Below are 24256 nucleotides of genomic sequence, written 5' to 3'. Positions count from 1 at the left end.
TACACATTTGTCAGGATTCTCTAATGAATGTAAACAAAATTAAAAACAGTATTTATTTAACAAATAAATCTTTTGTAACATTATAAATGTCATTATTGTTACTTTTGATCAATTTAATGCATCCTTTCTGAATAAAAGTATTAATTCTTGGGGGTGGAATCTTACTGGACCCAAAATTATGTATGGTAGTGTGGGGAGCTGACATTAAATATAAAGCTGGCATGTCTTTCAGTGCAACATGCTATCCATCTAAAACAAATTTTAGCGGCATTTTTCTTATTCTTTATATAAGAATTTGCTTTTGCACTTGCTTTTTTTGTACTTGCATCAATTGAAAGACTACATGGAATATGTGTACTATGTGTACATACATACATATACATACATACATATATATTTAGATATTTTTTTAGCATTTTATATATTTATAAAAGTGATTCAGTTTGACTTCAGTAAAAGTGGATTGTTTATTATGTCACCCTTGAGAAGCACACTTGAGAATGGACATGTCCCTCTGTCAAGACATAGACAAGCTCCATGTGACTCTATAAATTAAGACTATTAAAAATAGCTTAAATATCTGCTCCAAACAAGTTCAGCACATAATCAGGAGAATAACTGGATCTTTAAACAGGAAGTTACTTCATTAGCATCATGCCTCCTCTAATTTCCTTTTCTGGACAGGAAGTCCTGCTCTGAAACAGGGTGGTCCCTTTAATGACTAATGTAATTACATTTAATGACAAAAACGTAATAAACACTCACTAAACACCTCATAGACAGATTATCACTACTAAAGGGACGAAATATTTTTCCAAAACCTGACATAACTAAATATATTTTCCTCACTCCACCTTTCACTCATCTGTTTTTTTCTTCTTTTCTACCTTCCCTCTCTCTGGCTGATGACAGCTCACTCTCCATCTGCATCCTTCATCTGAGTGAATTAGCCTACTTTAAGTGCCTCCCTCTCTCCTTTAATAAAAGACTAATGGTTTTTTCATACAGCCTTACTTCTTCCTTACTGCAATTCAAAACTGTGATATGATAATGCATTGAAGAAATGAATACATCAATATGATCAGCAGGTTCTAGGCCTATACTTATTTAGACTCCTATATTATATTATATTATATTATATTATATTATATTATATTATATTATATTATATTATATTATATTATATTATATTACAGCTAAACAGACAACTTTTTCAACTGATTGAGACATTTAGGCTAACAAATTAGTCAAACCTCAGGAAGCCCCCACTCCCACTCTGGTGCATTAGTGTGAATGGGACGAGGAGCAAACAGCCTGGCAGGCCGCCGATGCCAAACCCTCATTAAACCACTGATCCCCTGATGTCTGTGTGCACTTCCATCACATCCTATATTACATAATCTTACTCCAGCTCCTATTTGCACTCATCTGCTGATCCTGGATCAGATCCTTTGACCATAGGACTCATTGAGCACTGTTCCACTATGAACAATCACTGATCTCAAGTCAGGGTCCTCAGTTACACAGAAGGAGATTGATTTAAATCAATGTGAACGGAGATTCAAAAACTGCTTAAGTGCAGACTTCATGGATTTTAATAAAATATTATTTGGTAACACTTTACAATCAAGGTTCAATCTGTTAACATTAGTTAATGAATAAGGTATCATGAACTACATTGAACATTTTTTTTTTATCTTGGTTAATGGTATTTTATAAATATTGTTCATTGTTAATTCATGTTTATTCATAATACATTGGGGCCTGGTTTCACAGACAGTGCTTAGATTAAGCCAGGATTAGGCCTTAGTTAAACTAGGGCATTTAAGTAGCTAGAAAAAAAGCATTACTGGTGTGCATGGACCAATCAATGGCACTGACATATTTTAAGATATGTCAGTGCAAGTTACTTTCAGTTAGGACAGCTCAAGCATGCATTATAGTCACTGACTAGACCTAAGCCTTGTCTGTGATGGCATGAATAAAGTTAACAGAAATTACGTTAACAGACCTTACTGTTAAAGTTACGTTTCATAAACAGTTTCATAAGTTTCATAATAAGATGACACAATTGAGTTGAGATCCGGAGATCAGGCAGAATTGGGACATCCATTCACATTTGCTCTGTCTATCTAACAGTATGTTTTTTCCACCTGACCTCACCTGAATCTCACTTCTCAACAAAAAATGATCGTAATTTTAACGGTAAAAGTTTCCGTACTATATACGGTAAATAACTGTGATAGATCTAATGGTACATTTAATGTAATTTTACTGCAAAATACCGTTAAATGTACAGTTTTTGAAAGTGAAAAAGAACAACTCATTGTATAATTTACAGTGAAAAACCGTAAATTGACATTCACACAGTTCCCTGTGTGACACTTCACATTTGATGTATTTTTGTTGAAATAACTATGTTTCTTCATAGTTTTCTTCGTTTCTTCTAATCAGTTATGTACATTAGGGTTTTATGTTACATTTAATGTTGTTAAATTAATGTTTATTGCATTTTTAAAATTTCATGTGTGTTACCGTGATGGTGTTTAATGTTTGTGTGAATGACACTGTGCAGCTTCTATATATTAGTATTAACTTTCTTGTGGAAGAGCTGCTTGTGATGAGCTTTGATTGATCATGTGACTCTCATCACTGCTGTGATTGGTGGTTATCAGTGTATTACAATGGTACAAAACAGATATTAATACTTAAATAGGACGGTAAATTCACATTATATCAGATAATAAAATACGGTTTATTACTGTAAATTTTAAGTTAAGTCTGTAAAACCAATAACGTTGCTACCGTATTTTTGACGGTAAAGTTCTGGCAACCACAGCTGCCGTTTTTTTACCGTAAAAATCACGGTTTAATTTTTTACAGTGCTGCTAGAGAGTCAGCATGATATCTCATACAGCATCTGTTCAGTTTCTTTTGAACTAAGAATGTTATTTCTCATTTCTTTCACGTCGTCTCCATTTCTTATCTTTACCATTCTCATCACCCCTAGCAGAAAAGCACAAGCTAATTATCCATATACTTGTTTTCCCTCCCTGTGCCCTTTCTTTCACTCATTCTACATGATATGTTCCCATTCAGACCAGCCATCTTTCTCCCACGTCCCCCTCCCTGAATCACTCTCTCTCTCTCTCCCTAGTTCTCTTTCTTCGGGCCGATGCACACTCAGCACCCCTCTGCCCCGGGACCTGTCCTCCAGCCCATCCTAAATGGGCCCTCTGTTCTCTTCGTTCTCCACTCCCCCCTCTTCTCGGGTCCCATCCTTTATGAGGCTCTTATCTGATTGCAAATGCTCCCACACCACCCCTCTCTCATTACCGCTCTGACATAAGGGTTTTATGCCATCCTTCATAATGTTAAATAAGTTTACACATTCAAGTTAAACTCTACTTCTGTGTGTTGAATAGTGTGAATCTAATCCAGATAATCACAACTAAAGGGTGTTTATGAACTTGTCAATCAGTGCATTGTTGGTTTGGAAAAAGGCCTGTGTGTGGGTGTGTGTGTGTATCTCATTGTAAGGCCAACACAGGCATTATTGTGAGTTTATGTTTGCAATTGAGTCTTTAAAAGAATCGCGGACTTAGCCTGAAAAGTTTGAAAAGGGTCGAGAGCCGAGGTTCAGCCGCTGTTGGTTTTTCAACAAAGTGAGTGTTTTAGAGGCATTTTAGGGGGAGGAAATGTTGAAATGTGAGGGGATGTCTGAGTAGGTGTTCAACTCCATCCATGTTTTGACCCATTTTTAGAGTGCGCGAGTGTGAGCAAAAGCGAGAGAGGAATTACTAAAATTCCTATGTGCGCCAGAGAGGATGTTTATCAACCTCATCTCCAGTAGGGCGCCTCACACAAACGCTGTATACACAGCATGTAGTTGTATTGCTAAAGCGCACACACACAAACACCAGACCACACCTGTTCAAGGGCCCTTATCTGATAAATAACAAACGCTTAAGTTTTGCATATTCCATACCTCAAACTGGTCTTGACATGTTTCAGTCAAGATTCAGATTTACGTAGAATTCAGAAAAGTCACAAAACTGGTTGGGTTTAACAGGTCTTTTTGTATCTAAGGTCTTGTTTCAACAACTATGTTAACCTATATGATTGCCTTTAAAAAAGGTGCATACTCTATTCAAGCTCAGCTGGTGAGACAATAACAGCGAGCATCATCAAGCACTTTATATAAAACTGAACAGCTGAAGAAGAAGAAGAATGGAATGCTGGGAAAAACAACATTCAAGGTCATTGTCATAGAGGAAAAAATACATCAAATTGTAACGTTGTCAGGAACAAAATGTGTCCCATCACATTTCTGCACATTTCTCTCCTAAAACAATCATATCTGTTGTACAAAGTTTCATATTTAACACTGTTATGTGCTGATCTCTTCTGTAAGGAACAACTTAGAGATGTTACCTACAAAAGTCTTCTCAAACCTAAAACTGTACACAAGAGCTCCAGAAGGCTGTATCTAATGGTTGATGTAAAAGAACATGTAGACAAGCAAATATGGTGTCCATTTCTGAATGTGTAAAATTAATACAGTGGGATCATCCCTTGAATGGCTTGGTCAATTTTCGATTTTGTTTCTTTGAAAGCGTTTTAAATAATAAGTGTAAACAATATGGGTTTTCATCGAGTTAATATTAGATAAAATTGTCAAAAGACTATATAAAAATATAGTTGTAGGTACAGGACAGTCAGTTGTGGTTTTGATCATCTCTGTGTATGTGATCAAAATAATAATAATAACTTGAATTGTTCAACTTTTTTGATGTTCTACAGAAGAAAAAAAGTCAAACAGGTTTGAAATGACATGAGGGAATATTTATTTTTGGGTGAACTAACCCTTTTAAGACTCACTGGAGCATCTCTTTAAATAATGCAAGAATGTAACGGTACATCGTAGTATAAGATGCTCATTTTCACTCCTCTGAATCTCAGTAAACCCCTGTGATTTCTTCATGCCTTCTCCTGGCTACATTAGCCCATGTCATTTTGATACATAGCTCTTTGAAAGTAATATAACACCAAGGTGTAAGTTATGCATCCCGTGATTTCGCACATGACAAGAAATAACAGCATTGTGCAAATTTGTGTCTCTAAATTAAGTAAGGCATCACGCAAGAGTGAAAAAAGTCCCAGATTGGTTGGAGCCAACCTGATCTCTTGGGGGGGGGACTATTTTACAAGGTGGTGATTTTGTATGAACTACTAGCCCCACCCTAACCATTAATGCACAATAAGCAGATTGTATGAAAACATATTATGTGTTTGTACAAATTAGCCACCAATTCATTAAATAATTATGAATAGTAATGAGAGTGTGTTGTGAGAGTGCAATGTTTTTTCTTGCCCCAGAATCACTCTGAGGTGGGTTTCTCTCATCAGTGAGCAGGAAATGGAAAACCCGGAGTGGACCTTCAACAGTGATCACAGAATACCTCAAGAAAGAAAGGGAATTACTGTTGCTCCACTTACAACCTGTTCTATTTCTATTTGTTGCTTAGCAACTCACAAAGCCTAGAAAAAAAACCTACAAATACTATTATACAGTAAAAGCTAACTAGCCAAATATTTGACTCTATATTCTCTTTTAAACTCTAACTTCTTGTTTACAGAACTCCAAAAGTAGGCTATTATCACACTTGTGTCGTGTGATGATAAATATCAGGATGACTTCGATTGACCTGCAGCCTCATGTTACTATTCAGTATGACAGCACTACTGCTTTTGAATAATATATTTAAAGGCAGAATTGCTTGAATGATAATTCTAGTATGATGTCAAACAAATAACTTATTCAACCACCGACCAAAGAGTCGCACTATGAGAGACCCACTATGTCATAAAATATTGAGAACATTCACCTTCATCATGAGGAATTAGGAACAAGATAGAAATGCATTTATATCTCAATTTTCTTTTTCCTTACGAAATCTGATGTTGTCTCCGGACAAAAAAAGAAAAAGAAATAAAAGAAATGAAAATATCGCACCGCTGCAGCAACGTTAGCTAATAACAAGTGGAGTCCATCTGACTTCCTCAATACTGCATTACTGCAAATCTAAACTTAAAATAAAACTTAAAGAACATGTATAAGCAAACAGGTCTCAACGTTTTCTCAAGAGGCCTTCTACCTGCTAAGCCGAATCACACAAACGCAGTCCCAGCTAGCTGTCAGGAGGTATCAGGTGTTTACATAAAGCAAAGCTCAATAACTAGCTGCGCCACGCATCTGACTCAAGGGGTCCCGAACGGGGATACTTAGGTGAGCATGTTCAGCGATTTACCCCTCTTTTATCCCCACACACGTCATCTCATAACGATAATATTTATTTTCAAGCGTAATGTTACCTTGCCATCTAGGGTTTCTCCATCCTGAGCTTCGCTGAGCTCCGCGCTGATGTCCTCTGGCGCATCTTCAGGGCTCTTCGCGTCCCGCTGCACGGATGGTGTCGCTCCCATGATGAATAACGTCGCTGTTTCTCCACTCTCAGGAAAATAATGAGCGTTCAAACGGAAGTAGGTATCCAACAGCCCGTGTAAATGCGCCCTGCAGTCCGTCCCGAGGGTTGTCTGCTTTGGAAAGTGTTGAAACGGGTCTGTAGGTTCACTTTTAGGAGCCCTCCTCCCATCAGTATCACATGGAGAGCAGCCAGACACGCCTTACAGCATCAAACCAGAGTGAGACCTAGGACTGTAACACCATTTAGAAAGGTGCTATATGGCTACCAACCTCTTAGGCAGCCTAAAAGATGACATTTTTGGACAAAATACAATTCTGAGATAAGTAGCCTACATTTCAGTCGCGTTATAGTTTGATTTGTAATCATGTTATTGAATGTTAAATTACAGAACTAGTATTATCTGAATCAGAATGGTCTCTTGTTTAATTATAATATACAGGTATATATATATAAAATATATAAAATGTCTGTTAGTGTTACAACTTACATTTTATTTGTTATAACTTGGTACTGTCTTACAACACTAACCAGTTTCTCCTAACATTTGAGGACAAAATGGGCTCATTATAAACTAACTGGCATTTATATTTCTCATGAAATTGTACATAAGTTTTTTATTAAAAGTATGCAGAAATATATATTTTTCAATGGCATGCAGCTGCAATTATAAAAAAAAAATATATTAAAATTTAAGCTTCTGTTCTGGTTTTATTTACAGACAGTGGGAATGTCAACATTGGGTGCCGGATAGGCCTCCACAGAAAAACAAGCCCATGGAACGTGTCCCACAGGAAATCCCGAATTAAGAGGGCACTAGTTTACGTCCACATCATGCATGCATCTAAACCAACCATGCAGTGAGGTTTCTCTCTGTCTCTGCTTTAATTGCGTCTTTGGCTGTGCTCCAATGCATGTTGTTTAGAATCTTTAAATGTGTAAATTACACTTCCGAACACCAACCGAGTTTGCACAAGCCACTTTGCTGTGGTGCGATACACTGGCTCCATGTTCAGAGAAGTAAACAACACCCAGGGTTAAGATTAAAATGACTAGACTTTGTATTAAAATACATAATGCATTGTTTTCTTAAGAAGTTTATGAAGGATCAGGCTGGGTCATTTGATTATATGTTTATGTCATGCAAAGACCATTCCTGTGGATGCCTATGTTATGTGTGAAAGTTTGGTCATTGTTAAAGAATAACTTCGACTAAAAGAAGAGGGAAAAACAATTAAAGAATAAATGGAAGGCATGTTCGCTTTTCAGAAATCCCCGGCTCCTATTTAGAGGCAGTAGTTTGTGGTGGATAAGTGGTGTGTTTTGAACACATAGTTAAATCCATAATTTAAAAAATGACCTGTATTGCAAATCAGAGAGCGCCTTCATAATCTTTTTTTATCCTTAAAACAATATTCTCTTATTACGTAGAGCAGTGCTTTACGTGCATTAAACATTTTGTGGGTTATGAACTCAAAGTAATTTGATAAAGACTGTATCACAATGCTTGCACACTAACTAAATTAAATAACACTGACTTTACCCAATGTGAGTCCTCGTACTTGATTAATGCTTAACATGCTTAATCACACGTTTAATTGATTCATAATTTTAATGTTCAGGACCACGGTGTAGAAAGAGGCCCAATATGTAACAAGCTGAAAACCGAAGTAAAGCCATTAGAATTGTTAGTAAATAATGAGTAATTTGCCTTGTAGCTGATGCTTTTATAAAGACACTTACAGTAGCTTACATTTTACAAACAGTGACACTCACTTGAACAACCTGAGGTTGAGTCCAGAGGGTTAAATGACTTGCATAAACTGAGGGTGGAAAACAAACTGTTACAGCATGTAAAATAAAACTCAGAGGTTGCTAAATAACAATTAGAAACATGGCTGCAATCGTGAGTCGCATCTGCAGTATATATAACATCTCTCCAACAAAGGAATTTCTTTTGTTGAGGATAAAAAAAATAAATGAAAAGAAGCCGCCAAAATGTTTCTGCCTGAATTCCCAATGGCTTTGTCTGAATGTCAAAAGAACAGCCTTAAAATGTAATTGAATCAGCATCTCTGTGACCCAGAAAACAACTTAACCAAATTGAAACAATGACTGATTTGAGATGCTTGACATAGGCAGAAACGTTAATAACTCCCTCTCAAATGATTGACGTGAAAGACTACAGCTAATTCAGATAGTTCACTATTAGCTAACAAGCTGATGCTGTATAATAACTGCGAAAACACAGAATAAGCTACTTTTCAAACGTTTGGGGTGGGTAAGCTTTTTATTATTCAGCAAAGATGCAACTTCATCAAAAGTGACAGTAAAGCTATTTGATACACGATTTTCGAATAAATGCTGCTGTTAAAACTTTCTAACAATCAAAGAATGTATCAGTTTCCACAAAAATGTTAAGCAGCACAACTGTTTTCAACATTAGAGAAAAGTTTTTTGAGCACCAAATCACCATATTAGAATGATTACTGAAGGATCATACTCTGACTGGAGTAATGGCTGTTGAACGATCAGTTTTCCCATCACAGAAATAAATTACATTTTAAAATGTAGTAAAATAGAAAACATTTGAAATATTTCATGACATTTTACAATATTTTTGATCAAATAAATACAGCCTTGGTGAGCATAAGAGACTTCTTACAAAAACATGAAAAAAATCTTACCAACCAGAAACTTTTTAACAGTGTATAGGTGAAATGCATTACAGTAAATGAGCAAGAACAGCTCCATATTGGGCGACCTACAAAAGATCAAAATGGCAGCAGTCACTGGCAGTAACAGGAACCTATTTATCAGAGCTCCCACCAATCTCAAATATGCAAAATAATAAAATAATTACTTCCCCCTTTTACAGCACACACAAACACACGTCATGAAAAGGGAACAATAACACTACTGGACTACTATTTTGGGTACCAACAAAAACTCCATTGGTTGTCCTCTCTGGGGCAAGAGATTACAGGTTTTTGTGTGTGTGAGTATTTGAGTAAATGTCAAGCTGAGTTGGTCAGCTCATTATGGGTGTCTGACCAACTCAAAAGGCCTCTCATTGAGAGGGGTATGAATGAGTACTGCTGCCCTCACAGGGTGTCTTTGATTGGACAGTGTCCTGTAGAGGCACAAGAATTGAAAGACTGGGTGGGGGCCGGTCGTCTGCTACTGTTCGATACATCACCGCTTTTTATCCTAATAAAAGACCAAGGAATCTAATCTGAAGGAATTTCACCTTTGTGGACCAACAGTCTGACTTCACAATATGGATTAGCGATTCATTAACTCACTCATGCATCTGCACACATCACTAATGCATTCTCTCACAGACACACAATGAATGTGTCAAACTTTTTTTTAAAGTGGCATATTGATAAAAAACAAACAAAAAAAATTATATTGTTCACAATCCATTTCAAAGGATTTACACCGAAATACTGTTTTATTTTTTTCTGGCCAGTCATCTTGTTATCTGACTGCCTTTTTCATTGTAGAATCTATCATCACTGGATAAATACAGGGTTTGAAGCATACACAACTATTGCAACAGTTAATGGAATTCTTCTCTCTACTCACGTAGCACACTGTAGTTTAAGACTCAGAATAACAGATAACGGTGGAATGTCTAAAACAAGATTTTCTGGCATGTACTCACATGCATGTTGAAAAGGTGCGTAGACGGGTAGACTGAAGTCTGTATGTAACAAGTATGTAACACTTAATCATTTATAACAAAGAGAGAGAGAGATACAACAGATGTCTAAACAAACCACTAACACCTATAATTTTGTTTTGTGTAGTGTCTAAATAAAAGCTCCTCAGACATCAGATTCATGGCATATTTGGCTGTAACAAACATATGAAACTGATACAAATGTTTTACTGTTCCAAATGGAGAATGCTAACGGTGTTCAAATAAAAAATAATATAAATGGAGTTCGCTTGACTACCGTTACCATATTCCATAAGTAACCTGAAACAAATTAAACAGAAATGTTAAAGCATTAGGAGTTTTAAGCTGCATGGAATGAGTTAAAAAGCATTTGTGCGTCATTAAATTGTAAACACTAAAACACTGTAAACAAATGCTTAACAGAAAAAAAATAAAAAAAATAATAATAATGTAAAGCCTAAAACTCTAAACAAACAGTTAAAAGTTAATTTAAATGAAAACCTGCTAAATACAAAATTCATAAAGGAAGCTATTATTGTAGAGTTGACGCCTCAGTAGTTTCATTTGTAGAAGGCAGTGGATGAGCTGTAATCATTGCCATATGAATGGCGGCCTACACGGACAGTGAGGAACACCTGAGAATGGAGGAAAGAAAGAGAGGACAAAAAAAAAGGAGGATAAGGAGAGATAGTTTTGTACATTAAATCAAATCTGATCTTTTTGAGGTGTGGCATGAGCAAAGCACAAAAACTAAGTCATTGTTGACACACATAGTTGTGTTCTTATCGGTGATCTTAGCATAGTTGTGACTTGTGATTTATATAGCGCTTTTAACAACATAGATTAAGTTGACTTGACTTATTCTTACTGGTCAAGTGCATGTATGGGACAGAAGAAATGTCCTCAGAAGAGTCCTTTTATCTCCTCCGTCACAGGATCAAGGTCAATGTCATAGAAACAGGGTCTAGTAGGCAAGCCTGGCATGGTGCTCATCTGAAAGAAATGTACAAGACAAGAAAACATTTTGATAGGCAACAAGTCTTTTTTTGTCTGGGTATATATATATATATATATATATATATATAAAACATTTTTTTTTAAATAATAAAAAAAAACACTGAACAAAAGACAGATTCATAGTTTGTTTTTGTGAAATGCATGTTTGCATTAGTCTTTCTGGCCTTTAGATTCACTCAGGATGGTGGTAGGCAAAAAACCTTGCACGTGACTTTCTAACTTTTACGTGGATATTGGGACATGCGATAAGTACAAGTTTACAAAAGAAATAACAGTTTAACAACTAATTGCAAATATGGAAACACTTGGATTTGTGCCGAATGAGGGGTACGTGCACGCCTTAAGAACACATAGGGCCCTGGAGCTATAGCAAACCCAAGGGCCCCCTTCATAGCACATATCTCCATCTTGGTGCCACAACGTTTTCTACTGCAGAAATAATTAGTTTTTAAAAAGTCATATCTTTGTATTATTTATCAGTGTATTGTATCTCCATATACATTTAGAAAAAATTCCAGGCTACAATACAATACAAATTTTATTTCTATAGCAGATTTAAAACTACTGCAGTTGACCAAAGTGTTTTCCAGCATCATTACTACAAAGACAATTACTTAGTCACACAAACAAAATTAAATCCTGTTCACTATAATCAGTTCTAAAAGATATACTTAAGCTACAACATATTAAAAGCATAAATGCATTAAAGTCCCCCTGTAGTCAACATTTTTATACCTTAAAACTCATCTTTGATCACCAAAATCGCATACTTAAACATTTTAACTGTAAAAAATAATAATAATAATAATAATAATAATTGTATTCATGCCTTACAATAGTTTGAATGTAACTCTACACCCTTGCTACATTTAGTATAAACAGTTTAATGAATATGCAAATTAGCCCCGCCTCCACTCACTCTCAGATCAGAATGGTAATGCATTTTTTGTATCGTTATCTACAACGTTGGACACATACCGGTAATTAATATGATTAGCCTTTGGCTTGACTATGTTATCAAACAGCGAATAATGTGTTGCTAATGTTACACAAACCATGTTCCTGTTCACCATCTCAGTCTGCCTTCTAAAAATCAGTATCCTTAGAAATGCTTTGAACAACTTAGATCGTCAGTGGAGAAATGCATATAGTTCATCATAACATTGTAATATACATCATACACATTATTCACTTGCTTAATGTATCTGATTTTTCATAGAAACTGAAAAATATACTGGGATAACCTGGCTTCTCTTGAGACTCCCCTGCGTCGCAGCATAGTAATGATGGGTTACAGGGTTACAAGCTAGTTTGTGACATAAGAAACACCAGCGATTTCAAACCAACGTCTTTTTTTCACTGCAGTTTTAAGGAGAAAATACTCAGCAATAGTGTTGACTTGTGAATTTGCACAGTGTTTGTCTTAAAGTATATTAAAAACACCACATAGACAACATTAAAAACTTGATTTTCACCACAGGGGGTCTTTAACACAAAATATGAGGACAAAGCAAACTGGTTTCCAGAAACAGCAATGACTTTTGTGCATATGACTGCCTTAAGGAGTTTACTTTAAACAGTTTTATGATTTATGATTAGAATGTCTTCTTTCTGCCCCTAGAAGAGGAGAATAATCAGGGCTGGACTGTGGATAAAAGTGAATTGCACCTGGCAGCGTCTCTCTACTAATAGTGAAGCTGTAGATTTTAGTTACTAAGAAATATATGCTAGAACTTTTCAGTTTCTATGCTATTTTATGGATACATCACAGAACAGTTACAATACATTTCTTTTACAAAAATTTCATTTTAAGCGGATGATAAGATCGCTCTTCCAACCTTCATCAGTGACTTTGCAATATCGGGGAAAATGTGAAGACATTAAAGACGAGAGAGAGGGCTGCTCGTTTCCCCCAGCAAAGCGCAGAGTAGGTATATACATTTATCTTTGTTGGGATTTATCAATTTGCAACAAGAATATTTCATACTCATTAGCCGTGTTTAGGCCTTTATTTTGAAATAGTAATAAACATGAAAAATTGGTTGAAACCTCTGTTTTCATGCCAAGAGTTCAAAAGATAAAAGGTCTGAAAATGTTTTATATATAAAAATAAATATTATGGATTCTCGATTTGTGATGTAGCTGCGAGCTATAACGCACATATGTGCTCCTTTTATGCGTTTATTAGAGGTTGAATTCAAATCAAATACTGCCAAACCACCCATACTAAGGGGTTAAGGGGTTAACTACTTCAAAAACATTACCACTTTGTTGTAGCTTTTTAACATGCTATCGGAGCTATTTTATTAATAAATATGTTAGCAGCATTGACAAGTTTCTGTGCTCCTGAATGGTTGCAATTGCAAAACCGCCAGTGGTCAGTCCTTTACCACCTTGGTCATAAAAAATTGGCACCATCACAGCCCTGATTCATTCTCAAAGAAGAGATTGTTTTCAAAAAAAGTTGAAGCGTGTTTAAACCATATTGCTAAAAACCTATTCTAGGCAAATCCTGTTACCTCCAAATAACTTTACTAGACTAGCAGACAAATCTAAACTACAAACAGAAGCTAATGCTGGAAACCGTAAAACCAAAACTTGAAATCATTTAATGAATGCAATTTTTTAAAGAGACAATTGTGGTTCTTAGAAGGCCCGAATTTTGTCCTGCTTTTGAAACTGATGAGTCTTACTACTGTAATAAAACATGAAGATGCACAATCATCTTAATGTTTTTGAATATGAATTAAAAAAAGATTTTTGCAAATACTGACAGGTCAGTGTATATATTCAATCAATATTCACAAGGTTTCCCAAAAAAAAAAAAAAAAAAAAAAAATTCTGTTACTTGGCTTGAAACACAATTAAGTCAAACTTAAGGTCATCAGTTTTTATGTCCCAAACAACAAAATCTGAAGCCAGGGGTCAAACCATTAAAGAAAAAAGAAAAAAACATCTTTTAAAATACCACAGATTAAAATCAAGTGACTGGCACACATGTGAGACATGTAAAATAAAGGAATTATCTTAATTAAATTATCATTAAAAACAGTCCAAAACAGAAAAAGACAGAAAACAGAACATCGTTTATCCGGCAATTTTACCTTGCCCAGAGAATGAAAACTGTAAAACTCTCAGATATAAGGTCCTGCTACACTCAATTCCAAACTGCCATGGACAATATAAATATGAAATACTTCACCTCTGATTCCTCATGACTGATTAACCTTTGTTTTCTGTGGTTATGTGCACTTCAGAGGATGTAGGTAGACATTATCCACCCCAACCAAGAACACTGAACCAAAGCAACACTGTCTCAACAAATTCACTTACAAAGTCAACCCCTTGGCTGTGTACAGTAGTTAAGAGATGTCATTGTGCCAAAAACAAGAGATTACATTATTGGCCAGAATACAAATCTGCACATAAAATTCAGTATTGTTTGTTTTTTCCATTAGGTTTAGGTGTTCACTTTGTGTCCAGTCATCTAAACATTGCTACACAAATAAACAAAAAAATATAGATGCTATTATAAATTAAGCACATAAATCCCCACAATTATTCCCATACACAATACTCAATGTAGTAACTGTTCAAGAACAACTAGCCATGTTTCCCTTACCGCAGACCATTGTGTCTGTAAATAGTTTTTACTGAACATGCTCATTGCACCGTTCTGCTATTGATGTGTTCATGTCAGCGTGTTGGCCAGGTTGCCAAAACACCATAAGCCTTCCAGCAGTATCATCAGGAATTCATTGTGCAGCTTACAGCAGACACGGTTTTGGGCAATAAATTTCCTGAGCTGAATGGAAGCTAAGATCCGCTGAGTCTCATTGTTCTCTGGCTGACCCCTCCCTCACATATCTGGTGCATGACATCAGTTACTTCCTCCTGTAAGCCCCCATGCCTGCTTTGTCCCTCAGGGGCCAGCATTGAAAGTAACAGCAGACTAACACACACCTGTCTGTAGCCTGAGCCACACAGAAATGACTGGAATAGATATGGCTTTCCTGTATAATGATTACATGCCATTTAAAATCTAAGTTGTACCTAAGCTATGACTGAAAGACAGGGAGCATGCTGTGTTCATAAAAAAAACACAAAGTTTTTAATAGTATCACTGTAAAAAGATCTAAAAAGGAGAAGAAAACAAAGGAGGAGACGGAGAAGAAGATGACGAGGAGGAGGAGAAACTCCATTTCACATCAGACTTTCTTGGTGTTGGTGGTAAAGGAAATATTTAGCACAATATCTAAGCAAAACAGGAGACTCTGTCATTTCCTCTTTCAGAAATGCAAGCACTCATTGCTGTGATCGGCGAACCTCATTGCACCGTATCCACACTCTCCACCACAGCATGTGTAATGTGTTTTGATGGCCGAGATGGCCAGTGTTGTAATCAGTTGTAATAGAGCCCATGTATATTTCAGCCAGATCCAGAGGCATAAGATAACAACTGCAGCTGTTTGCAGTTTGCAAACTGTTTGTTTCAGCGGGTAACTGCTCACACTAGCTAAACTCTATTATCTGTATATACTTCTAAAATGCATGTCAAGAACATAAGACTCCATTGTGAAATGAGAAGAACAAACAAACGTTCATGCACATACTTCAGGCATGTCCTGGCATTTCATTAGGGTGGGAAAAAAATAATCATATATTTAAACTGAGGAGTTTGTTTTGAGGTATCAATGATATAGAAGCAGAAGATAAAAAAGATAATAAAGCAGAACAGCAGATACAGAGATGAGATTATTACACTGAAGTTCAAAGCATTGGCAGCAAATTCTGAGAGGGGTTGAAGGTGAGAGGTCATGAGTGCTGGCCGTGTGTCCCGCAGCAGGCCCATGGAGATGAAAGGGGACAGAGCGGTGGTCAGACCGGAGGGGCTGGGTCACAGTCACCCATCTCCCAGCAAGCCACGCTGCAGACACCTCACCCTGACCCTGACCCCACATCGTAGCCAAGACCTCACCCTCAACCCGGAAATGAGCTTCCTTTTCCTAAGCCTCACCCGGCCCACAAAACACACAATGACAAAAAGATACAAAAATGCTGGCTCAATCAAACCGGGGCACTATTAAAGGAAACTTTAGCAAGAGGGAGGGCTAGAGCCAATTAATAACAAAGCATGGAGCAACAGTGGACAAACATAGTTATTTATATTAAAAACTAGTGAAATTAAGCAGCGTCACCAAATTGAAATCGCAAAACAATGACAGTTTTCAGGGTTCCTCAAACTTCTCAGGTCCACCACTGGTTGGCCAAAATGGGTCATGAAGCAAAATCCAGCTGGTCAGGATGCTCAAACAGAGCATCACCACATGATATCATAAAATCAAAATAATCAAACTTCTAACCTTTTTTTAAACAGTGAAACCAACAGATTTTTTTTTTTTTTTACATTGTTCTTCATGCATGTACAGTGAGGAAAATAAGTATTTGAACACCCTGCTATTTTGCAAGTTCTCCCACTTGGAAATCATGGAGGGGTCTGAAATTGTCATCATAGGTGCATGTCCACTGTGAGAGACATAATCTAAAAAAAAAATCCAGAAATCACAATATATGATTTTTTAACTATTTATTTGTATGATACAGCTGCAAATAAGTATTTGAACACCTGTCTATCAGCTAGAATTCTGACCCTCAAAGACCTGTTAGTCTGCCTTTAAAAGGTCAACCTCCACTCCATTTATTATCCTAAATTAGATGCACCTGTTTGAGGTCGTTAGCTGCATAAAGACACCTGTCCACCCCATACAATCAGTAAGAATCCAACTACTAACATGGCCAAGACCAAAGAGCTGTCCAAAGACACTAGAGACAAAATTGTACACCTCCACAAGGCTGGAAAGGGCTACGGGGAAATTGCCAAGCAGCTTGGTGAAAAAAGATCCACTGTTGGAGCAATCATTAGAAAATGGAAGAAGCTAAACATGACTGTCAATCTCCCTCGGACTGGGGCTCCATGCAAGATCTCACCTCGTGGGGTCTCAATGATCCTAAGAAAGGTGAGAAATCAGCCCAGAACTACACGGGAGGAGCTGGTCAATGACCTGAAAAGAGCTGGGACCACCGTTTCCAAGGTTACTGTTGGTAATACACTAAGACGTCATGGTTTGAAATCATGCATGGCACGGAAGGTTCCCCTGCTTAAACCAGCACATGTCAAGGCCCGTCTTAAGTTTGCCAATGACGATTTGGATGATCCAGAGGAGTCATGGGAGAAAGTCATGTGGTCAGATGAGACCAAAATAGAACTTTTTGGTCATAATTCCACTAAACGTGTTTGGAGGAAGAAGAATGATGAGTACCATCCCAAGAACACCATCCCTACTGTGAAGCATGGGGGTGGTAGCATCATGCTTTGGGGGTGTTTTTCTGCACATGGGACAGGGCGACTGCACTGTATTAAGGAGAGGATGACCGGGGCCATGTATTGCGAGATTTTGGGGAACAACCTCCTTCCCTCAGTTAGAGCATTGAAGATGGGTCGAGGCTGGGTCTTCCAACATGACAATGACCCGAAGCACACAGCCAGGATAACCAAGGAGTGGCTCTGTAAGAAGCATATCAAGGTTCTGCCGTGGCCTAGCCAGTCTCCAGACCTAAACCCAATAGAGAATCTTTGGAGGGAGCTCAAACTCCGTGTTTCTCAGCGACAGCCCAGAAACCTGACTGATCTAGAGAAGATCTGTGTGGAGGAGAGGGCCAAAATCCCTCCTGCAGTGTGTGCAAACCTGGTGAAAAACTACAGGAAATGTTTGACCTCTGTAATTGCAAACAAAGGCTACTGTACCTAATATTAACATTGATTTTCTCAGGTGTTCAAATACTTATTTGCAGCTGTATCATACAAATAAATAGTTAAAAAATCATACATTGTGATTTCTGGATTTTTTTTTTTATATATGTCTCTCACAGTGGACATGCACCTACGATGACAATTTCAGACCCCTCCATGATTTCTAAGTGGGAGAACTTGCAAAAATAGCAGGGTGTTCAAATACTTATTTTCCTCACTGTATATAAATGTTTTTAATTTATAGCTTTAAAAAAAATTAAAAATCCAAGGATGGAGTATCTTAATAAAAACCCACAAACATGCACACAAATAAAGGCAAGCATGGGTCATTTAAAAGTTGACCACACATGATCTAAGGGTTGTTTTTAGAAGGCTGATGATTCACAGGTTTCATCATGAATCCTAAGTGGGAATCCAATAGACTTCTCATTATTAAAAACGGCCTTGACCAAACATTGTCAGGAATTCAGACAGATATATACCTGCCTTAGGCCAGGCAATATTGTTTTTTAGAGAGCAAAAACATGAAGGCAGAGGAATTTGGCATGAGTGGTGTTTTTAAAAGTCCGAAAGAGGTCACAGATCATTGGTTCAATCGTAATCCTGGATCCTATTAGTTATTGAAACATCCAGTTACTTACCAGCAAAGAAAGTAATAAAATAACATAATATGAAGAGGTAGTGGATGGATTTAAAGCCATCAAAAGATTTAAAGCCATCAAATATATTTGGAAGGAAAGTGTAGACATGCAGACAGAATGGAAAAGAAAGAACAAGATGAGAGTTTCCATTAGATTTCAAGGATAATCACTTACAGTTCCAACTAAAGGGTAGATAAACCCTGCACCAATGCTGGCACGGACATCTCTGATGGGCAGGATAAAACCGGTAGGAACACCTTTTTTCTCAGGCATGTGAGAGAGAGACAGGTGGGTCTTGGCCATGCAGATAGGAAGAGCACCAAAACCCTGTGAGAGATTTACAGACAGTTAATACCCACATAAGACATACACAACATCAGCTCTGGGCGGTTGACATCCGTTAACTGTTATGTTGAGAGATGCACCCATTGGGCCAAGATTATCTAACCATTTAATATCAATGAGCACACAGCTCAAGAAACATATTTGCAACCAATATAAATCATCAGATGATGCAAGAAAAATTGTGAAAACGTTAAACAAATGTTAAATTTTTTTTTTCATTAGACACATCCTTGTCCTTCGAAAATATGAAACTTGAGTAGCAAAGAGTTGGTAAATTTCCATGAATAAGCTATCAGTTTCAATAAATACATTCAAAACTATCTGTTTGCATAAAAAGTATATAAATATTGTAGTTTATAACTATGTACTGTTATATTGATGCATATAACTAAAACAAATGATAAAATGGAGATAAACATTGAATATTAAAAGTTTGAAAATATTTATAAAAAAACAAGCTTAAATATCAAAACTGTTTGTGCATTTGTAAAGTTAAATGGCAATGTACAGCCCTTCTCACCTGTTGACTGTAGTAGTCTATTTTAGCTTGAGCCTCAGGTGAAAGCTCAATGTCATCAGCACCATAAACCTTTTGTGCAATTGTCCGAATTTTCTCTACAATAGGATCCTATAAAAAGAAAAAAAAGACCATAATAATTACTTAACAGATCAAGGGAGTAAAAAGAGTAGGAGTGCGGGGGGAGATAAAAAAAGTATTGGAGTTTGAATCATTATTTTTTTTAATTATCAGCTCTAAAATGTGGCTTCTGCCTATCTGGCGTTCATAAATCCCCAGTCAGTTCTCCATGTAGATGATTGGGATAGCAAGCGCCCAGACCTCTAATAGGATAATAGAGGGCAGCCAAAGCCAAGAGCAGAGATTACCGTGCCTTTCATAGCATCACTTAATCAAAGTCACAACCTCCAAACTCACTAAGGTTAACTCAAACCAGCTGACCTTTAGATACGATCATATTTAAACCACCCATCAGAATCAATTTGCTCTGTCTTTGAGGGGATTCGGTTTTACTTATTTTATTAATGTTTTATTAATGTTCAACTGTTGCTGTTTTTTTACACAAATAATCGCAACTGGCCCTACCTGCAGATTGTACAGGAGTTGAAAACGGCTCTCCTGAGATGCAACTTCCTTCACAGCATGTGCCAGCTCCACAGAGCCCCGCCCACCTCTGGACCAATGATGACACGGAACAGCAGCTGAGGCCCCAGAAGCCTCTGCGATGCGACACACCAAGTCGATCTCTGCTTGAGTGTCAGTCCTTCAAAAAAAGCGAAATGTCATGGGATCTGACAAGGCAAATCAAAATGGCACAGTGCAAACCACATTTTGGCTAAATATTCATCAAAAAGAGTGGGCTTCCAGATATACTGGAAAGACACGTTTAAGTGCAAAAAGGCTAAATTAGGACGCCATCTGTGGCTGTTTTTGATCAGAGCACTTTGTTTAACTATTGATACTCTGCTTTGCGTCAGCCATGGCTGTTTTCTAATGGTTTAATGCACCATATTTTTTAAACATCATGTTTTAGAAGAAAATGCATGCTGGAGAATGAGTTTTTGTAATGGACCAATCCTTACTTGAAGACATTCAGAGCAACAACCACCGGGACTCCAAAGAGATGAGCGATCTGAATCTGCTTTTTTAAGTTACTGCAGCCATCGGCAACCAGCTGCAAATTCTGATGAAAAAAGTAAACAGACAATACATTTGTTAAAAAGAAAACAAAATGAAGAAATGTCTGTAATTAATTCTAATTAACATTTAATTCACAAGATTTAAAATAAGTGCATTTTAGAGAAATGAAATAGACAAAATTGGGAAGCATTAAAATCTTAGTTGGATCTGAATGATTCTCAGGATCTTCATGAAAGGATGAGTCAGTTAGAGAACGCCATCCAACCGGCTTAGCTCTCAGAGGAAACTTCCGGCTCTTTTTTTTAACTCAATTGTGGCTCATGGAGCAGAACCAGTCTCAGAACCAGTCTCAGGCTCAGGAGACATGCTTTGGTGCTTTCTGTTTCTCATTACAGAACCACACAATTAGCTTAAGCACTTGAGTTATTTTCTCAGCTGGGTTTCTTTAGAGAGACTGATGAAAAGCAGGTACGGCATTTCTTAGACTACAACTCCCATTACGCCTCTGTGTCTCTAGCTTCAACAACACAGATTGTGTTTACCCTGTTAATTGAATAACACAAACCACATTAGGGAGGAAGAGGGGAGCTGGAGAGGGTGGAGGAGATGTGCTCTGGGCCTTTGCTCAAACAAGGTGGGGCAAACCCTCATTCATTTACTCCAACCCTCTTTATTTTCATCCTGCCTTTGGGGAGCAATATCGCCACTTATTGTTGGAGTAGGATAGTACATAAATTGTGTTAAAAAAGAAAATGTGTTCAAAACATCTTGTTCTTACTAAAATTAAATCACTAAATCATTAGACTTACAAATATAATAATTTGAAGCAAGATTGGGAAATAAACATTGCTTACCTCATTAATATATTCTTTAGGCAGTGGTACACCAGCTGTGACCTTTAAAAATATACAGTATATACAGACAATTGTAAATATATCAAATGTATTTCTAATGCAGTCATGCATATAAAGGGACATGTGATTGTGCATACACACTTACATTTGGTCCACCTCCATGCATCTTCAGAGCTCGTACAGTTGCTACCAGCACCACCACATCAGGCCTCAGCCCAGACGTCCGACACTTAATGTTGAAGAACTTTTCCATGCCAATGTCCGCACCAAAGCCAGCCTCCGTCACTGAGCAGGGAAGGAGCAGGAAATTAAACAATATTGAGAGCATTTATAAATAAGACATTGATATAAAAACTGCTCTGTTGTGCTAGATACTGATGTAAACAAACATTCTGCATCTATACTTTATTATTACTGAGCCAGATAAGAGCACAACACTCACACATACACATGAAAGCAACCTACAATTACGTAATAATCTAATTGTCCCCAGATTCCAGGAAGAGTTATTGCCATTCATTATAATAAGGATATAATTACAACCATTTTAAGAGTGAGCATGTAAGTGCTCCACATGTGTTACTGCCATCATGAGTAACTGATCAATGGCACATTTTCACAAGTGCTGGCAATGGTGTACAGCACATGAGCATCACAAACTGTTTTGATAAGATGATTTCAACTCTGTATTTTCCTTCCCCCTGCATGCCACTTTTGTTCTTTTGTGTGTGAGAGACATCTACTGTTTGGGTTTGAACAGGTCAGTATTAATGTGTGTATGTGCCAATGAACAGTAAGCATGTGTGGAGTCTTTCCACGCATCCATTTTTCCCAGAACTCTGCAAGCTTCCTGTGCTACTTCCCAGGCCTTTGGAGCAGGAGGGAATGGGAAGGGTAATGTTGTTATTTCCACCAGAGAGGTCTGGCATATTTTCTAAGGCTCTGCATGTGTGTGTGTGTGTGTGTGTCTGTGAGGACCAGTTTGAGATTTAGACCATCGGAGGACAAAGAGAGAAAAGTGAGGACATTTTAGCCAATCCTTACTTTCTGATAAAAAAAATTCACGGAATCCGAGCGTTATCCTGGAGACCGCACTCATGACCTTCGGAAGACCTGGTGCCATAAGAAAGTAAACCACCTCCTATATGATGCTCCCTATAAATGAGTGTACATCAACAGGCCTCAGGTCATCCATACACCAGTCAGGCACAGATTTACAGCCATCCCGGGTCTGAGAGAGAATGTAAGGTGGGAGTATGTTATCGGCCTTCAGGAACTTGCAGAGAATTCGGAATTATCAGCACATCTATCAGTCTGAGGTCTGAGCGTGATCAGTTTAGTTTGGGTAGAATAAAGGTTACTACTATGCCACTATGGTATTTCTGAGCACTGCGGTGGTTTGTTCTGTTGTGTATAATCAGCTGATATAGGCAATGGTCCTCCCTCTCACCCACAGCAAAAACACTACATACCACACATACCTTGGCTTCAGGTAACGCATACACACGTCCCCCTCCTTCACTAACATTTTGCAAAAGTCAACAAACTCCCAGCATTCCAGCTGTTTGTTGATGCTGACGCTCCAAGTCCAATATGGACTTCTTTGAATGTAACAAACGAGAGAGGTCCAAGTTTCTTGTCTTTCGCAATACAGTAAATCAAACAATTCATTTTCTTACTGTCCTCTGGGGGTTGGGGTGTGGGGGCTCTATAAAACAAGAGGGGGGGGTCTAATTGCGATTTTTCTAATAAAAGTGTCAATTGTTTAAAAAAAATCTTCAGGATTGCTGTGCTTGTTTAAAGAGCTGCACAATTTGGCCAGAAACTGCGCGATTATATTATTAATAATAATAATAATAAATGGTGTAGTAGTAGTAGTAGATTGATTATTATTATTATTATTATGATTATTATTATTATTAATAATGAAATATATTATAATAGAAATATTACTATTGTGATATTTCACTGTAAAATTAAAATTGTGTTATTTTACTGTAAAACTGCAAAATTACAATGCTAATATTTTCAAACATTAAACCATCAAACTTATTTTAAAGAAAACCGCAGGGACCCTTAAAGCTTCTCTTTTTTGTAAACAGCCAGTTTAAGATTGAGAAGATGGTTGCCGCATGCTGTGTTCCCAAATGTATGTTATAAGTTACCCAAATTCAGATGCGGAGATGGAGTGGAGCAACATTTAATGTGAACCAAGCTGCTCTGAGATGCTGAAAAACATACGCACGTAATAACACGGTGCCGTGCTTCACTCCGAAACACACAGCCCATATATTTAATTAATTAAATCGCAGCCTTTGCTATTTGATCATCACACTAAGCCATATTCGCAATTTCGGTTTCTGTATTTCAAATAATCGTGAAGCCCTAAACGTTCCCTTTCAAAAGAATTTACTATTTACACGTTGGCAGAAAAAGTATCTCAAATTCCAGAGGCTGTAACTCAACACTGCTCTTGGCCAGTTTAGTAGGCAGTGTTTTCATTGGGCTCACACACTTCAGCTTGTCCTTAAATGAAGGGGTGAAGCTTACACTGCTCTTAGCGTGGACCACAGGGCCTCCGCCATTCCCAGCATTCTTTTAGTGTCTGGGGCATGTCATTGAGCAGGGGAGGGAGGGATAGAGAATAAAAAGGATAGAGAGGAGCAAAGGAATGAGAGAGAGAAATGGAGAGAGGAAGTGATAAAGTGACGGAGAGATGGCAAGATAAAGTGTGCGTGTGTGTGTGTGTGTGTGTGTG

The 24256-nt window shown here is 37.4% G+C and overlaps 2 protein-coding genes and 1 long non-coding RNA gene across 4 annotated transcripts in view; 1 reads left to right on the top strand and 2 right to left on the bottom strand.

Moving 5' to 3' along the window:
• The window catches only part of akap12b (A kinase (PRKA) anchor protein 12b), a 43431-nt gene extending 36921 nt beyond the window's left edge, over positions 1 to 6510 (bottom strand). Inside the window, exon 1 of the mRNA XM_084091049.1 lies at positions 6376 to 6510. Within this exon, the coding sequence (XP_083947175.1) occupies positions 6376 to 6486 (111 nt within the window). The 5' untranslated portion in view covers positions 6487 to 6510. The remainder of the gene's footprint in view (positions 1 to 6375) is intronic.
• Positions 6174 to 8025, top strand: LOC311068545. The gene is made up of 3 exons (XR_014603392.1): positions 6174 to 6289; positions 6388 to 6543; positions 7207 to 8025. It is a non-coding gene; the product is annotated as an uncharacterized lncRNA (long non-coding RNA).
• A 725-nt stretch (positions 8026 to 8750) lies between these two features.
• The window catches only part of mthfd1l (methylenetetrahydrofolate dehydrogenase (NADP+ dependent) 1 like), a 35010-nt gene continuing 19504 nt past the window's right edge, over positions 8751 to 24256 (bottom strand). For both annotated transcript variants that reach the window (XM_084090803.1, XM_084090802.1), the window contains exons 21-28: positions 21644 to 21783; positions 21499 to 21540; positions 20587 to 20687; positions 20090 to 20267; positions 19508 to 19615; positions 18817 to 18969; positions 11042 to 11166; positions 8751 to 10808 (exon numbers count right to left, since the gene is read on the bottom strand). In XM_084090803.1, the coding sequence (XP_083946929.1) occupies positions 11077 to 11166; positions 18817 to 18969; positions 19508 to 19615; positions 20090 to 20267; positions 20587 to 20687; positions 21499 to 21540; positions 21644 to 21783 (812 nt within the window). In that variant the 3' untranslated portion in view covers positions 8751 to 10808; positions 11042 to 11076. The remainder of the gene's footprint in view (positions 10809 to 11041; positions 11167 to 18816; positions 18970 to 19507; positions 19616 to 20089; positions 20268 to 20586; positions 20688 to 21498; positions 21541 to 21643; positions 21784 to 24256) is intronic.

Source organism: Abramis brama (genome assembly GCF_963993115.1).
Source record: "Abramis brama genome assembly, chromosome: 18".
Lineage (NCBI taxonomy): Eukaryota > Metazoa > Chordata > Actinopteri > Cypriniformes > Leuciscidae > Abramis > Abramis brama.
Note: the sequence above shows the minus strand (reverse complement) of the source record. Positions and strands in the feature narration are given on the sequence as shown.